We start from the raw sequence: 16888 nt of genomic DNA, 5'->3' as shown, positions 1-16888 counted from the left end.
TAATCTCTATGAGTATGACCGCATGAGAAGCTGTCCCCTTCGTCTGGGCGATGGCGCTCTCCTTCGCTTCTGCCCCGCAGCCCATCTGGGGCTTTGGTCTTCGCGCAGGGCGACCTTTCACTAGAAACTTTCCAAGGCATTGTATGTATGAGCCCGCTCCAGGGAGGCGTGGCCGCCCTACTCAGCTGTGTGCCGCTGCAGCTGACCCACAGGAAAGTGAGGCGGTAGACCTGGCCTTGGAGACCATCCTGGAAGATCCTGAGACCGCCAGGCAAGTATTTGGGCATCATACAGGATAAGGAGTTGGTGATACGTGGCACTTTCGAAGCCTCAGTTGCACGACAGTGCTTGGCCTGGTGGCAGCTACCTGTGGGCTGAGCCGCACCCAGTCCCCGCGCCTGCTCATGCACGCTGCTGCCCACCACAGGTACACCAGCTGGCGACCTTGGATGGCCACCGTCGACGATGCAGGCGTGCTGGTGAACCGCCAGCGCCCCACACTGCACACCTTCGAGGACCTGCAGGCCGCCGCGCTGGGACCCAGGGCCGCCCTGGAGAGCGAGGCCTGGAGCCGGTGCTCAACCCACGAGTTCAGGCAGCGAGAGGAGGCGCGGCTGGCCGCGCACGAGCGGATGCGGACCAACCAGGCTGAGGAGGGTCCCCCCGCCCCCCCCTTGGACGACCTGGACGAGTGGGACCTGCGTGCCATGGCGGAATGCCAGCGGCAGCGGCACGAGAGGAACCAAGGTGCCGCAGGGGAGTGTGCGGGGTCGCAGCGGGGTTGCCAGGTCGCAGAATGCAGGTCCAAGGGGCGAAGAGCGCGCTCGTGGTGCTCTGTGCTGCGCGCCCAGGGTGTGCCATTGCCCGGCTCACCATGGGCCATGCACTCATGGTCCGGTCATCCCCGCCCCCTGTCCCCATCATCCAACAGCCTGGAACGCGGCCCGGGCCCGGGTGGGCCAGCACGCGGGCATGGGCTCGCGCTGGCGCCACGACGTCCGCTGCGGGTACACAGGGGACATCAAGGACCCAGAGTACAAGACCTGGACGCACCGCCAGGTGTGGGACCTGATCACGCTGGACGGCCGCGCCGCCGACCCACGCGATGTGGAGGTGGACGTGGAGGATCCGCTGGGCACGGCCGACATGCGCGCAGTGGGCGCACACTACGTCCCCGACGCCCTCGAGTGGCTGGAGGAGCAGGGCAAGCTGCTAGAGGAGGACGAGGACCCCGCGCCCTCGCCCGAGGACGCCGCGGAGAGCGCGCTCCTGGCCTCGCACTTCTCGGGTGGGTGGGGCGCTGGGTTTGGGGACCGAAGGGTGAGGGGGGGGGGCGCAGACAGCAGCAAGAATCGATGGTTATGCCGGTGTGCATGTCCTTGCACTCCATAGACCCCTCGCCCTCAAAAGCATCACTTAGGCAGCATCTCGCCCGCTCCCACATCCCGCAGACTTTGACGATGACTATCTAGGGACTGTCGGGGGTTTTGACGCCGGGCCCACAGCCGGCTTGTAATTTTTGTGAGAGTAGAACGGACAAGGATGGGTGAGAAGTAAGTTTGAAATCCTCCTGCACCAGGCATTGCTGCAGCCATGCAGTGGGGATGCCGGAAAATTGTGTTGTCCGATGAAAAGGCGAGGACGAACGGTCATCAGCCTTGGACACAAGCCGAGGGCCCCAAGCTTCCGCACATGCAAGAGGAGCCCTTCTGGAGGCACACATGCGCCACCTCGTGCGTGTCCAGAGCTGCACTATTGCCTGAGCAGGTGGCCCTTGAGCTCCTGCTCGACAAAAGCCTCCATTCCAGCTGAATTGCTGGGCAGATTCAGAGACACCATCACGGCTTTTCCAGAAGCTTGAGCTGGACAGGGAGGGAGGGGTGGGAGAGTCACTTTCAGAATCTCCAAGGGTACCAAAGATACGATGAAGGAAACAGAAGGGAAGTAGCATTCTATGAGGTAATCATTTTCTCATCTGAAGGATCAATTCTTCCTGTCATCGCCCCTCACCTAGACGACTGGCAAGGCCCTGTTCTGAAGAGTTGGCCGCCCACCCGATGAGCGATGTGACAGCCGGGAGTCCCGTCTGATGAGGGGGCGGAGGAGAGAGAGAAGCTTTGAATGGGTGTCCTCTGCTTTCCTTTATCATATGAACTTTCCAAAATTGGATTGTAAATAAGTCCCCTGTTAGAAATTTACTCCACACCAATATCAAAGCCGTAAAACCCAACCTGTCCCAGGAGCGACCTGAGGTACCACTGTGGCTGCTGACAGGGATCTCAACCGCGCCGGTCCACACGCCACCCAGATGAGCGTCTGCTTGGGGAGGCTCAACACTTGGAAATGCACGGGAATATCCTTGTAGAGCTTTGTGAAGGGGACGTGCTCCAGGCCTGGCTGTGCCGATGGTGCCTCTGTCTCCACCGCCATAGCTTCCCAGAAGAGATCAGGGAGGATAAACTTGGCAATGCAAGTTCAACGCAGCAACAGCATCGATCTTGGTGTTAAGCAGCAAACAACATCGGGCGTTCGGTGGCAATCAGACTTGGCGCCCTGGGTGTTCTGACGTTCTCCGGGATCATAAATATGGCATGGAACTCAATGCACATAGTGCCCCGTCCTGCCTTCCAGGGCAGTGAGTGCATACCACACAAGTAACTTGTGTGCGAGGATGACACGTAGCGAGGCGCTTCTGATCTTGGTGGGCACCGACCCCACGATCACTTCCGCGCTGACCTTCGCGGTTCTGGAGCAGGAAGGGCTGCATCCTGGATGCACTCATCCATGGTCCATAAGTACAAAGTATTACGATGCCAACATCAGCGTGCGCCTCCTGGATGTGAGCGATCCCACCCCTTCCCAGCCAGATGCATGCATACTGGTGGTGGATGCGGCCGTTGGCGAGAGCCTCTCCAGGGTGCAGCGCTGGTGGGAGACGAGAGCGATCGATGGTAGCTCAGTGCGAGTGCTGGCAGCCTATGGCGCCGACGAGGAGGACCCCCGCCTGGAAGCTGCACGGGCTTGGTGCGCAGACCAGCTGGTGGAACTGGTCGCGGTGCCCCTCCCCGGCGATGGTGAGGCGCTGTCACTCACCAGCGAGGGCGTGACCCGCATCCACGAGGCGCTGCAGGCCCACGTGTGGCCTGGACTGCGTCTGAAGCCCTCCCCTCAACATGGGAGAGCGGCGATGTATGCGACCGGAGAGAATGATGTGGCGGAGCCGTTGGGGCCATCTTTGCTTGGGGGCAGCTGTCCAAACCCCTTCCTGGATGAGCTGAGGGGGGATGCGCCGGGCAACTGGGACGAGGATGAACCTGATTCGTCGGTGCAGCTAGGCAAGGCCCTTGAGGCTGCAGCTGGTGTGCAGGGAGACCTGGGGATGGAAGTAATGCTTGGGAGGAGGATCTGGTTCTGGCCAGATTGGGCCTTCCTCGTGGTCCCCCATACTTGCATTGCATGTGGGGTCAGGTCAAATGCATGATATGGAGGCCTGCCTTATCCCCTACTTGTTGACTCTGGAGACCAGGGCACCTGTCTCTGACTGACACACCAAATACCTCGGCTGCCCTCGCCCCGCTCTTGACACAGGGCTGCGAGGCCGTCTAGCAGAAATGGCACCGGAGCAGCGGCGGGCTGCTGCAGAGGAAACGCTGTTTGGGTTGCTGGAGCTCTTGGGTCTCAGCGACGATGATGATGAAGCGTCTGAGGAGGAAGACAGCCGTCAGCCTGTGAGTGGCCACGACGACTCCCAGGCCCAGCCACAAAGCAAGGACGCCCGGCAGGGATCCAATGCAGGATCATGAAAAGCCCCGCAGCCTCTGAGTGTACATTAGAGCATGCCCCCATATCTATAACAAAGCTCCAGACAGGATTTGTATGAGGCTGGGGACCTCTGCTCAGCGAAAAAATCTTTCCAGACCCGGGGGAGGCCATTGGACCGGGTCAAGGCCAGAACCTCCCCACGGAGTGCAGCGCAGGATGCGCCAGACCATGAGGATGGTCCCCTTCGAGGCGCCGTAGGTCTCGTAGGCTTCTATGGAGTACACAGAGCAGGAAGGGATGAAGCGACACACTGGCTGGAGGAGGGGGGAGATGAAGGCTCTGTACCCCTTGAGCAGGGAGATGGCAGACCTGGGAATATGTCCAAGGGGAAACTCGTGGTTGAGGGGCTTTCACCCGCAGGTCGTCCATCGAATGTATCAAAGCATGCTTGCGAGTTCATCATCATTGCAGAGGGATGGATCCTTCGTGCCACTCGAGTGGCCAAACCGAGTTCATCACGGGGTTCCTCATTCACCTTGTGCCCAGATCCTTCTTGGAAGGTGCCGTCAGCTTTTGATCATGATCATCGGAGGAAATGCACTCACGACACGCCCTCGTCCCGCTGGATGCATAATGAGTTCTCCTACGAGCAGCAAGATGGTGTCTGCTACTGTTGAGTTTCAAAATCCTAGCATGGTGTTGGGGCTGTGCATGGCGAGAGCATCCGCCTGTTCGTGGGAGGGAGAACAAGAAGATGCCTGTCATCCGCCCGGTAGAGAATATCGAAGATGTACAAGTAATGCGATTTCGATGCCTTCCCCGCCCTGCCATGGGGCCAGGCAAGGTCGAATCGAATGGTGTCGCATGTGTCGTGAGGATTTTCTCCCGCGGTATCTCAGGGCAGGACCACAGCCGCAGTGCACGAACCCCTTGTCAACAAGCATACTGAAGCCTGGATTTTACAATCACACAGGGTGCAGAGGAGGAGATTGGGTCACAACGATGATGTCGTACAAACGTAAGGGTACATTCGTATTGTACAGTGTCCAAGGAAGTCAGATGTTGTTGGTGAGAGGACGAGGGCGACCTGTCAAAAGTATTCATGCATCAGGACATCACAATTTGAAGAGTCTGCTATCATACAACGCTAGAACCTATCAGGATGGACCATCCACATGTTGAAGGTTTCTGTTCTAGTTTCACAGGTATGTTGGGGCCTTCCTGCATGACAATCATTGTGCACGGGAGTGAACGAAAGAGGAGGTGACAAGAGCTGGCATTGTTATGGCCAAACAGACGCTTGACGGCAGGTGAGTGGCAAGGTCTGCAGTCCCTTATACACTCCCACTTACGGGCTCAAGCGGCGTGCTGCAGTTGGAGTTTTACCTCCCCTCGGGGAAGTGACAGGAACATCTGAGGCCGAGCTCTGCTGGGGACAGCAAGCACTGGCGCCGAGATTGCAACGACTGTGGGGCTAGCACTGCTAGCCTTCTCCACCACTTTGCTGGCGCTGTACACTCCAAAGTACTGCAATCGGTGGTTGTTGAGGGCATTTTCGACGGTGCAGCAGGGGAGAGCGCAAGCTATCTGGTACACATCGTACCAACCAACTCCGATAGGAAGCTCTCTTTCCATTCCATGCACCTTTGTAATCATGGGCTTGAGAGACGAGAACTCGCGAACGGAAGGCATCGTGGTATCGAGCCGGCGAGGGCTGACCTGGGTTGTTACCGGCCTCGTCGACAGATGGGAAGGGATGATTACAAGATGCTTAATTTCTGGAGATGGACACACATTAAATTCGACAATTAGGAAGCTTTGCGAACTATCTAGTGGATCTGGAGGTGGTTGAAGACCGTTCTCGATGGAAATCTGACAGAAACCGCGAGGGTTTTGACGCGCGCCCTTTCCAAGTCAACTGCTGGTTTGAACGCAGAAGTTGGCAGCCCTCGTGCAACAGCTCCAGCCTTGCCTGATGGTCGACATCGCTTTCTTTTCTGGTTTCAGTGTATAATCTCCGAGAAGTGGTTCTGAAGGGGGCAAAATCAGGGTGGGTGGATGTGCATTAGGTTCAATGGCCTCAAGGACACCCTATCAGCCTCTTCATGCTTGGGGACTTGCATCCACGGGCTCCGGTCTGGACTCTCCCACGGGCTTGCCGTCCTGTCCATGCGTGGATGGGAGATGATACAAGATTCAAAGGATTCTGGAAGGGGCACTCAGACCTCGTTGTCGCTTGGGTTGCTTGGCACACCATGGGGTCCAACAATACCCGATCTCTCCCCCGCACCACCAGCTCCCCTCTCGGCACCAGGCATCCCTCCCCCGCACATACCCCCTCCCCATCCTCAACTCAGCCCACGCCCGCTCCCCCACCCACCCACCTACCTCGCCCAGTATGTGGCCCCTCGCACTGCACAGTCTGTCCCTCAGCCGCTCGTACATGGCCCGGTCACGGCGCGAGACCGAGGGCTGCACCCTGTTGGCCGCGGCCTCCAGATGCCTTTGGGTCACCAGCGGCCCTGCCTGGTTTGGACCCAGACCCCCCAGGCCAGCAGCTGCGAGGCCCTCCTTCAGCGCCGCGACGCAGGCCTCCCGCACCACGGCCGCCAGATCGGCGCCGGAGAAGCCCTCCAGCCGCTGGGAGGCGGCCAGCGCGTCGAGGTCCAGGGCGCCCCCCACCGGGGTCCGGCGGGTCAGGGCGCGCAGGATGGAGGCGCGCCCCGGGGCGTCGGGCAGGGGCACGTACAGCATCTTGTCCAGGCGGCCGGGGCGGAGGAGGGCCGGGTCGATGATGTCGGGGCGGTTGGTGGCGGCGATGAGGTATACCCCTGTCCGGCCGTCCACGCCATCCATCTCCGTCAGCAACTGGTGCAGTGGTTGGGGAGAGTGGGTGTGGGGGTGAGGTACAAAGCAATGGAGAGTGTGGAGCGGAGTTCCAGAGGGTTTTCAAGTGGGGTCTCAATGTGGTAGAGTGCAAGAATCTCAAAGGGCAAAGCAAGGGGACCCCCCCAAACCCCCCTCGAGCCCTCGCACAGGTCAATCCAGGGCCATGTGTCAGACCATCAGGCCCCCGACCCATCGCCCGCCGCCACACCCTCACCTGGTTGACAAGCCTCTCGCTGCTCTGGCTGGTCTCGCCGCCGCGGCGCGGGGCCAGCGCGTCCATCTCGTCGAAGAAGAGGACGCAGGGGGCCGCGGCGCCCGCGCGCGCAAAGAGCTGGCGGACGGCTCGCTCGCTCTCGCCCACGTACTTGTTGAGCAGCTCGGGGCCCTTGATGGAGATGAAGTTGGCCCCGGACGCCGCCGCCGCCGCCTTGGCCACCAGCGTCTTTCCACAGCCTGGGGGAGAAAGCGTGGGGAGTGTCAGTGTGAAAACTCAGGCATCGAGGCACAGCCATGCGGGTGGGCAGGGCAGCACTGACACAGGAGCTCACATGGCAGCGCCCGGGCCATTCATCCCTCTGAATGCATCGATAGAGCCCACCTGGTGGACCATACAGCAGCACGCCAGCTCCTTGCTGCAGGCCCATGGCAGCAAAGATGCCTGGGTTGGCGATGGGCTGGGTGATGGCAAAGTCCAGCTCGTTCCGAATCTGGGGAGTCATTGGGATGGAAGGACGGTATGTTGTATCTGCCTGCCTTGAATGACTCGCATGCACAGATATGGCAGTGATGGAGACTGCAGGCAGCCTGCGCAGTACAGGACCTGTGGCCCCTGTGCTTCAGACAACCTGGGACTACTGGACGTGCTGCTCATCGAGCGCACATGATCTGACACACATCCCGGCAAAGTAAGCCACTCGCCCACTCACCTCCTGCAGGGACCCCACATCCTCCCACGTCGTGTCTGGTGTGGTTGCGAACCCTTCACGTCTCACAGACGGCTGCACCTTGCCCACCGCTGACTCCACATCCGCCATCGTGATCGCCAGGCCCTCCAGCTCAGCAGGGGTCAAGGTATCCTGCTCCCCTGCCTGCCTGCCCGAGGCCGCAGGAGGCTCCTGCAGATCTGCACCGGCGCCGGCTGCCGTGGGCCCACTGACGTGGGGTTGCGGGGTCGCTGGCGCATCCACCATCTCTGCCATGGCCCCCTCCTCCAGCCGAACCTGTTCCAAATCCCTTCAAAACAGCAGAGGGATGTGGTGGTGAGTGGTGTTAACGAGGACCCTGATACATGCCTTCCCCACACGGGGGTCAGGTACCCCCCACGCTATGCAGGCTCCACCTGACCTCTCACTGCCTGGCACATCGCAACAATCGACCCCCAGCAGTCATGACTCGGCACCTCCTACAGGTCAAAGACTCACGCAAAGATGCGCTTCACGGCCAGGGCTGCCGCCTCCTTCATCAGGGCCGAGAGATCGGCACCCACGAAGCCCGGGGTCTTCTTGGCGATGGCCTTGAAGTCGAAGCTGCCCTCGAGTCGCAGCGGCCGCGCCAGGACCTGGGCAGGGCCACAGGGCGAGGTGGGGTGATGGGGCCACCCAGTGCGCCCTGACGAGCAACTCGAAGACCTTCGCGACGCTACCTTGCTCAGCCCAGGGCTCCCGTCCCTCGAGCCTTCCATTCCCCCAACACCTTCTTTCATCACCTCAAGAATGCGTGCCCTTCCCTCCTCAGAGGGGATGCCGAGTGGGATCTCCCGATCAAACCGCCCGGCGCGGCGCAGCGCGGCGTCGATGGCATCGGGTCGGTTAGTCGCGCCAATGACTACCACATGCTTCCCAGGCTCCCGCCGGACCTCCTCGTCGACCTCCATGCCCGGCCCGGCCTCTGCTGCGGCGGAACCCCGGGGTGCACCACCGGAGCCGGCCGCCGCCAGGTCGTCCATGCACGTCAACATCTGGGCGACGATGCGGCGCTCCATCTCGCGCTGCGCCGACTCGCGCTTGGGGGCTATGGCGTCGATCTCGTCGATGAAGAGGATGGCGGGGGCGGCTGCGGCCGCCTCGGCAAACACACCCCGCAGCTTGGCCTCCGACTCGCCAGACATGCCGCTGACCACCTCCGGAGCTGACAAGCGGAAGAAGGGGACGCCGCACTCGTTGGCAATGGCGTTGGCCAGGGCCGTCTTGCCGCAGCCCGGGGGGCCGTGCAGAAGGACACCGCGGGGGGGTTCTACCCCCAGCCAGTCGTACACCTGGAAGTAGGAGGAGGGGGGGATAGATGGGCACCCCCGTCTTCAGGCAAGCACCTGTAGCAGGCCCGACCAGACTGGCAGGGTGCACGCCAGGATGCACGAGCGACCCCAGTGAACAGGCATTGTGGACCAGCATCAGCCAACCTCTGGGTGGCGCAATGGTCGCTCCACCAGCTCCTTGATGGATTCCAGCACGCTCTCAATGCCGCCCAGATCAGCGTAGAACACGGGCCGTGGGTCGGCCAGGGCTGAGGCAAGGCGCACGCCCCCAGCAACCCGAGCCCTCTTGCTTGACCCTGGCCTGTGGTGTGCAGGGAGGCGCTGGTAATGGCACAGGGATGGCCTGATGGACTAGACTGAGCCCAGATGGGAACCAGCTGTGATACTCACACAGAGCCTTCTGATCCTTTTCCTAAGCGAGACCGGCCTTCAATACATGACATTTGATTTTCTGCCCCCATTGCACCCATACGCCACTGCATCTGATGTATACCTTGAGGGGGTGCCAGCACGCTTCCCCTGCTGCTGCTGGACCGCTTGCGCTGAAGTGGTGGCTTGACCTGTGGGTGCGGCTTCTAGAGTCGTCTCACCAATATTCAGGCCTGCCATGTCCCCGGAAGCTTCTCCAGCTGCTGCAGTTGGCTGCTCCTCGGGCTGCCTGTAGAGGTTGTTCAGACTCCTGTTCAGACCAGCTGGGGCTGAAGCACCAGATCCTGAGGCAAGCGCTGGTTCGTCCTCCTCTGCATCCTCCTGTCGTGGCAGAACAGCAATAGCTGGGACATTAGAGAAGGTCGACTGGCTCCCAATCTTCAAGCTCCTTTCTTGCACCACCTTCTCGCACCTCGTCGGCGAAAAGTTCCGGGTGCTTTCTGCGCACAGTCTCGAGGCCCCTCACCACCAGCTGCTTGAATGGTCCTGTCTTCTTCCTCCTGTACTCGGGGTACCTATCTCTCAAGCTGGAGGAAAGATCGTCGAGGTCTAAGCTGCCCTCCAGAGAGGACAGCAGGGCTTCCAATCGCTCGGCCAGGGCGCGGTCCTCCGACAGAGACCCACCCAGGCGCCCCAACCCCGTACGAGCGCTCATCGCGGTGAATAAGCAGGCTTCATCTTATTTCATATGCATGGTGAGTCCAGATGCAAGGAAAGGGCAGTGACTCGTGGGTGCGCTACATGCATACCGAATAACGAAGCGCGCGCGCGCGGAAGAGACTTCGAGCTTGCTCATCACGCACAGCACCACCGCGTCCTCAACATCTATCCAAGAAACCCTGCAAGATCAGCATTTAAGCTTCTCAAAGCCCTGACCTCTCATGTAACATGCAACCTGTCAACATTCTATGACCCCGTTCACTGACCCAAAACAGATGTCCTTCTGGCCCTCAACGCCCTGAAACCCTGGGCTGCCTCAGTCTGTCTAGATATATGCGACAGGGTCTCTTGCATCGGCCTTGCTAGGAATGGCCTTGTGGTTGTCAGTTCACTCGTCCATGAATCTCCTGTAATGATGTCACGATGCTTACATCTTGCAGCAGGAATGGAGTACACAGGCACGGGGTCATCTCCTTGGGAACCTGTCTGGAATAAAATGCAAACCTCAGGATCATTCGACCGTCCTACACTGTCTATGACCGGGTGTTCTGCATATATTGGATCTTCCCGCCCTTGATGTGAAACTCTAGGGTGAAAGACAGGGTTCTTAGGCCTCGCTTCATGCTGCACTTCATCACATGGTACCCCTCCGGCGTGCGTGATGGCCCCTCCACTGTCACTTCTGGGACATCGCCAGACTTTCCTCCCATCTTGACGAGGAGCCCGACACCTGCAAATACAAGAGATCAGAGCACAGTTGGATGAAGAAATATTTAAGGCAAGAGGGGAGCACACCTGTAATCCAAGTAACTGGATTGATAGGGCCCAGAAATCTACAGCCGGCATGATCAGGCACTGCCGCCACACAGATGTCACACCAGGCAAAGCACTGGTAATCCAAAAGGAAGGACGGTCTGCATCAACCTTGCTAACGCCGCACCTTTTTCAAGCTGTTTCAGGATGGCAGGCCGTCCGGTCAGATTCTGCTTGTCTTGTGTCAGCATTTTGGCATCCTCGGCAAACAGGTCTGCCACTGCAGGGTTATCAATCGCCCACCTGACCAGATAATGAGCGTGATCGAAGGTCAGAGGCTTCTTGGCATTCAGTGTTGTGTATGCCGGGTAGTTAGGGTTTGGGTCTAATGCCGTGCAAGCCACTCCAGCCCTTTAATCTCCTTTTACAATCATGTTGCAAGACACCCATCCATATACCAGCCCTTCCCCAATCAACTCACTTGGCATTTTCTTGCTTGATGGCGTCGAAATAGGCATCCAGGAACATTTGCGGGATCCCTTGGTCGTCTAGGTCCCATACCACTGCCTCGTTGACGTCGGTTTCCGTCACTGATGCCAATCTCCGTGCCGACGCCTCCAGCAGCGACTGACTCGGGCCGGCACGCTGCCGACTGGCGCCAGAGTCTGCGTTCTGCAGAATGCGCGAGCCAGATCTACTATGCGCTCGAATTAGTTCTAGTGACTGCGGTGGTGTCGTCGGTACCTGCTTCTTCTCAGCAGGTGCCGGCTCGTCGGTGACCGGGGGTGCCCGAGAGCAGACCTGGCAGCATCGGAACGGCCACATTCTGGGGTAATCCGCGTGGCTCAGCAATATGGGTAATGCATGAAAAGTGGCCTCGAATGGTGGTTGGGCGTGAAGTTCGCTCCAATTGCCTAGCATGGAGGGGTACAGGGGTGCCGTCGAACTTTGCATTCACAGTTTCCTTCGTGGCTAGTCATCGGTCGGTCGACAAATCGCGATCGTATGATCAAGCATATTTCACGAATCTATGCATAGGAACATGAATATACATCTGTAAAAGTTGAACAAGTCATCGGCGCCGGTCAAGGGGTGCATCTGTTCTGTTAGTGGGTATCAGGCCCATTCATGGTCGGTCATGACTCCTGGCAAGCCCCCGACATACTCCTCCCTGAGCGGACTCCCGCCGACCTCCTGCTCCTCGCCATTTGCTCCACTGCATTGATTGGTGTTCATCCCCTCAGTTAAAGTGGTAATCTATGTGATTCCTTGCACATCTCCATCCCGAGGCCCGTTTGCAGTAATATGCACGAACTCCGCTACGGCGCACCACCATCACTCCTACAGTCTGCACCTGAGGTCTGCGTCTGGGGCATCCCAACGTGCCGTGGAGATGCGATTCTCGGTCTCCTGGGAAGGGCCTGCACAGGAAACTTGGAGATTATAGTCGGAGGCAAGCTTCGATTACATTACCATGGGCTGGTGCTGAAGTTTGGTACATTGTAGGCGAGCATGTAGCACAGTATTGCATTGTATGCGGCTCAGCACATGCCCTTCTGCACGTCTGCGACACCATTCCGTCCCGTACTCACCATCCGTGTGGACTTCTGGCTGCGTTGGGGCGGGTGCCCCTCCAGTTGCCTGGGTCAGGCCGTCGTTGCCCTCCATCAGCGTGGCCAGCACCAGCTGCGCCTCCAGCTCCCCGCCCCCCTCCCCCCCTGGCTCTGCCATCAAGGGCAGGCCGGGGCCCTCCATCCTCAGCACCAAGGGGCGGCCGAGGTGCTCGCAAAGTGAGAGCATGGCCTTGAAGTCCTTGACATTGAAGGTCACAGACCGCACACCATCTGGGGGCGGATGAGGGATGCCGGGAGGCAGTGGGGATGGGTGCAGCGCTCTGTAACTCAGAGAAAACAGTCAAGGTGCATTGCGAGTAAAACATTGCTCAATTCGTCTCCTGCTTAATGCCCACCAGGGTGGCCAATCGGGTCCAGGCGCTGCACGACTGCGGCAGTGCCGCCCAGTCCCATCAGCATGCATCCTTACACCCTACCCGTCGTGTGCTGGTACTCGAGGAAAGTCCGGCGAGCGTCAATGGCCAGCTTGGTCACGAGAGCGCCTTGACCATTGTCTGCTGTGTAGAAAGGGGATCTGGCACATTAGATGGCCATGCCCCGGGGAAGGGAGAGGTGTGGCATGGCTACGTCAATTGCCATGAGGCACGCATGACCCGCTCTGCACCCCCCAGTCCCACCATGCAGCGCCCCCAGCCCATACCACCTCTGCTGGGGTCTGCGTGGCTGTGCAGCTGTACGGCTCCGTTGGGGTCTGATGCCGAGGATGGGACAGCAACCAGGGTCAGTTCCTCTAGGCCCCACTGGAAACTGGCCAGCAGCCTAGACGGAAGGACACGGATGAGTTGTGTGGACAAGTCATCATTTTCAGGCTTGCACTCAAACCAACATGGGCTCCATCAGCCAGAGCCGGCCCATGCATTGGGCAAATCACCTACTCCTCCAGCAGACCTGGCCAGGGACTGTGTCTCAGCTGTGAGGGTGATGGGGAACCCTGCTCGATCCACCGACGCCTGCAGGATCTCGGCCTCCGTGGTCCGCATGCGGAATGTTTTGCGGAGCCCTGCGCGTGAGGAGTAGAGTGCTGGCTGACTGCCCAGCTGATTGCCAGGCGGGACGGCCGGATCATGCCTCACAAAAGTGTGGCCATGCTGGGAAACGCATGAGCATGGATGTTCAAGGGGGACAAGTCAAACTTGCCGAGGAGCCCAAGTGATGGATGCGATGCGCACCGCCACACGCACCGCTGTCACAGAAGATGACCACCTCCAGCCAGTCACCGTCGGACCCAAGGTCCAGGTTAAGTCTATTAATGCGCTGAGTCCTGAATACTGCCAATACTTGCTGCGCGGGTTTGCAGGCGCCAGGTGGGTGTCGCTGAAGAATGCTGCGCAGGATTCATGGAGTACAAAGACACTACCAGCACAGCCGCTCCTGCGCTCACCTTCATGAGCACCCCCGCTTGGACGACCTCCGAGCGGAACACGTCATAGGCATCAAAGCACGAGGCGTGAAAGGTGAGCGACAGGTAGGCGGAGCGGGAGGGGTTGATGCACCGCAGGATGAGCTGCAGGAGGGAGCAAAGCGGGAATGTCATGGCGCGGGCGGGCCTGAGCCAATGCCAGGTCAGATGGCAGATGCATACAATCAGTTGAATGCAAACATTCTGCCAAGCTGGGCAATCTGCTCACACGCGTCGGCAGGGCCTCGATGAGGAGATCCGTTCCAATCTTGGCCAAGGCTTGAAGACTCAGCTTGAAGTGCTTGAGCTGAGTGTCCACCAGAGACAGCCGCAAGGAGCCCGCCATGTCTATAGTCCACCTGTTCGGTTCCTACATCCAGTTAGATTTCAGGTCTGATGATCTTATGTGTGGTGTGCACAAGAATGATCGGGGTCCTCGTCGAGAAGTGATCTGTGCTGGATCGACGGTCTGCAGGACTCCAATGGCTTCGGTATACGCCTGCTCTAAAACATTCACTCCTTTTCGTACGCATCCATAGTGGCGTGAATGCGGATGGGATCAACAAGCTGCTGAGAGAGATCATGCACCGCGACTTCAGCGCGCGGGCGCCATGTTGCGAGCACCGTCATCTCTACCATATTTAGCTGCGCTGTTAGAGCGGCACCCACTTCACCAGATCCATATACTTGTAGTTTTATGACAGATCGGTTTTGATGGCTCGCGACTGTGTCGCAAACTGACCCAGCTCGTGGGTGACGTCTGCTCAAGCCACCCTCACCGACGTTGCGGCCCTGGCCACTGTGGGCTATGTTCAAGTTCAATTTTCAGACTGAAGAGAGCAGCGAGGTTATAGATGATGCACCCTCCTCTGCGTCTGGGCTTGTAGCCGAGGCAGTTATGGAACTCGGCCTCGAACAGGTTGGCCTAGGGTAGTCTTGGAAAGCATGATGCATCTGTGACATTATCGTCCCTGCTCTAAGTATCGTTCTCCCTGGCACCTTCCCATGTGCAGGCGGCAAAACGATATGACTTTCAGATGTTTCCCATCACTGAAAACTTATCGCTCCTGAAGGTTGGGGGTCTAGGGTGGTGGTTGCCCAGTTGGTGAACTACAGATAATGTACTTATTCTAGTGCAGCAACAGAATTCATTCTTTTTTTTGGTTATAGAGCACACTGGGCAGCCAAGAGGCCGAAGAGCTTCTGCAGGATGCAGACTGCTCGGGCTCGGACCTTGTTCCTGGGAAGTACGAGGGTGAGTCAGGACCTGTGGCGTGTGCGGGAGATGAGGGTCAGAATGAGAGAATGGTGAAATCTGCACCCTCCCCACTCGTGCACAATGGACCTTTATCTCACAGACTCTGGCCCTCTTGCCATCCCCACTTTTATACAGGAGGCTTTAAGCTGTGGGAGGGAGCCATGGATTTGGCCCAGTACCTATGTCAGCACCAGGGTCAGCTGGTAGCTGCGCAAGATGCCCCGCCCGGACTGGCTTTCAGGGGGCAGAAAGTCATCGAGCTGGGCTGTGGACATGGCATCCCAGGGCTTGTTGCTCTCAGCCAGGGAGCGGAGGTCCACTTTCAGGTGGGCTGTTTTTTCTGGGGCAATCCTTGTCCCACCTGTGATGCTTGGCAGCGAGAGCCGCCGATGCAAATTGTGGGACACTGCACCGCCTCTGCAGCGTTCGCTCACCGCGACCTGGACTCCCCATTGCCTGCAAGCAGGACTATAATCCAGAGGTCCTGCGAGAAGTGACGGCGCCGAGTGTGCTGGCCAACTGGCAGGCATGGCAGACGAGGGGGTCGCCTGCTGCGCCAGCGGCACAGAACCCGCCGGCTCGCTTCCTGGGTGGGCCATGGGCGGCGTTGGATTCCTTCCTGGCGGCGGAGGGGCTGGCCGGCAGCTACGACCTCGTGCTCACCTCAGAGACCATCTACAGCCTGAGCAGCATGCCCTACCTGCTGGCCTGCATTGACACGGTGCGAGAGGAGGGGTTTCAGGCGATTCCTGAGATACTATATCTTGGGAGGGCCATCGGGCATGTTGCAATCTGTGCACCTGGGTGATCTGCACCGTCATGGATGAGGTGCCGAAACAGGAGAGCATGGCACCTGGACGGTCCTTCAAATCACACAGCGTTCAGTCTGCCCTGGCGTCCCAGCTGTGAGCCTTGTTTCTGCACTGCACATGTCCCTGCCCATGGCCGTGGACCTCCTGCAGGCTCTCAGGTCGGGTGGGCAAGCGCTCGTGGCCGCGAAATCCTACTACTTTGGCGTCGGCGGCAGCTCCAATGCATTCAAGAACGCGGTGGAAGCCAAGGGAGGCTTTTCGATCAGGTCTCTGGCAGTGGAGGGCGGTGGCGCCTCGATCCAGCGAGAAATCATAGTATTACAGAAGACTTGACAGTAATAAGAGACATCAGGCTCGGCAGCGTGCAGGACAGTGGTGATTACAGATGAGGGCCACAAATGACCATGGCAAAAAACGCCCGGCTGTCGCATGCGTTGCTGGGCTGGGAATTGGTGGAGCAAACATGCTCGTGGTGGTGTGCAGGTACAAATGCCACCAGGGCGGGTTAGAAGAAACAAAGGGGCCAGGGGCACAGCGGGTGCTGAGTGCAAGAAGGCGACGCTTCGTGGCTCAACCGCCAACTGGCTTTGGTACAGAGGAAGACATTGCTTGGAAAGAGGGGGTGCATCGCAAGAACAGCGTGATGCATCAGGGGATGTCCTGGCGGCGAAAGTGGCGCACTGCCTCGCAGGTACAGGGTTACGACATGAGACTCTTACGCCTGGCCACGGGTGGGCTGCATCAGGCCCCGCATGCGCCTACGGGAGCCTCCGCTGTTGGATGGGTGGACATGGTTGTCCACCCAGGTGTCGTTCATGCCAGGGGCTGGTGCGGCGCCATGCCTGCGACGCGAGTCCCTGGGGAGTGGCGCATCCATCAGCTCTCGCTCCTTCTGGGAGGCTCCCTCCTCCAATTGACCCTCAGTGAAGGAGGGGACTGGGGAGCCCCTGAGGTCGGAGAAAATCACGCCGCTCCCGTCGCTGAAGACGGTGGGGCTGGTGGGGATGGAGGAGGCCTCCTCGAATGCCCCCGACCAGG

The 16888-nt window shown here is 59.2% G+C and overlaps 5 protein-coding genes across 5 annotated transcripts; 2 read left to right on the top strand and 3 right to left on the bottom strand.

Annotated features, from left to right (window-relative positions):
- Window positions 1-449: 449 nt before the first annotated feature.
- On the top strand, window positions 450-1516 carry F751_4393 (hypothetical protein; the record flags this gene model as incomplete). Its single annotated transcript, XM_011398082.1, has 3 exons — window positions 450-747; window positions 932-1288; window positions 1452-1516. 3 exons carry the CDS (start codon window positions 450-452, stop codon window positions 1514-1516), a joined length of 720 nt encoding a protein of 239 aa, XP_011396384.1.
- Window positions 1517-3896: 2380 nt separating this feature from the next.
- F751_4392 (UPF0161 protein) lies at window positions 3897-4133 on the bottom strand (the record flags this gene model as incomplete). Its single annotated transcript, XM_011398081.1, has 1 exon — window positions 3897-4133. A coding segment is annotated over one exon (237 nt), but the record flags the coding sequence as incomplete, so codon positions are not given.
- Window positions 4134-5765: 1632 nt separating this feature from the next.
- On the bottom strand, window positions 5766-9989 carry F751_4391 (putative AAA domain-containing protein C16E9.10c; the record flags this gene model as incomplete). Its single annotated transcript, XM_011398080.1, has 9 exons — window positions 5766-5792; window positions 6241-6630; window positions 6866-7104; window positions 7250-7358; window positions 7644-7743; window positions 8073-8209; window positions 8357-8905; window positions 9050-9206; window positions 9850-9989. 9 exons carry the CDS (start codon window positions 9987-9989, stop codon window positions 5766-5768), a joined length of 1848 nt encoding a protein of 615 aa, XP_011396382.1.
- Window positions 9990-11224: 1235 nt separating this feature from the next.
- F751_4390 (Cell cycle checkpoint control protein RAD9A) lies at window positions 11225-14126 on the bottom strand (the record flags this gene model as incomplete). The annotated part of the gene is made up of 8 exons (XM_011398079.1): window positions 11225-11412; window positions 12340-12591; window positions 12798-12875; window positions 13022-13140; window positions 13270-13381; window positions 13563-13662; window positions 13763-13885; window positions 14010-14126. The coding sequence occupies 8 exons, from the start codon at window positions 14124-14126 to the stop codon at window positions 11225-11227; spliced, it is 1089 nt and encodes a 362-aa protein (XP_011396381.1).
- Window positions 14127-15199: 1073 nt separating this feature from the next.
- F751_4389 (Histidine protein methyltransferase 1-like protein) lies at window positions 15200-16183 on the top strand (the record flags this gene model as incomplete). The annotated part of the gene is made up of 3 exons (XM_011398078.1): window positions 15200-15364; window positions 15505-15759; window positions 16001-16183. 3 exons carry the CDS (start codon window positions 15200-15202, stop codon window positions 16181-16183), a joined length of 603 nt encoding a protein of 200 aa, XP_011396380.1.
- Between the last annotated feature and the right edge of the window lie 705 nt (window positions 16184-16888).

This window comes from Auxenochlorella protothecoides (assembly GCF_000733215.1).
Source record: "Auxenochlorella protothecoides strain 0710 unplaced genomic scaffold scaffold52, whole genome shotgun sequence".
Classification (NCBI taxonomy): Eukaryota; Viridiplantae; Chlorophyta; class Trebouxiophyceae; order Chlorellales; family Chlorellaceae; genus Auxenochlorella; species Auxenochlorella protothecoides.
This window is presented reverse-complemented; position numbering and strand designations above follow the sequence as displayed.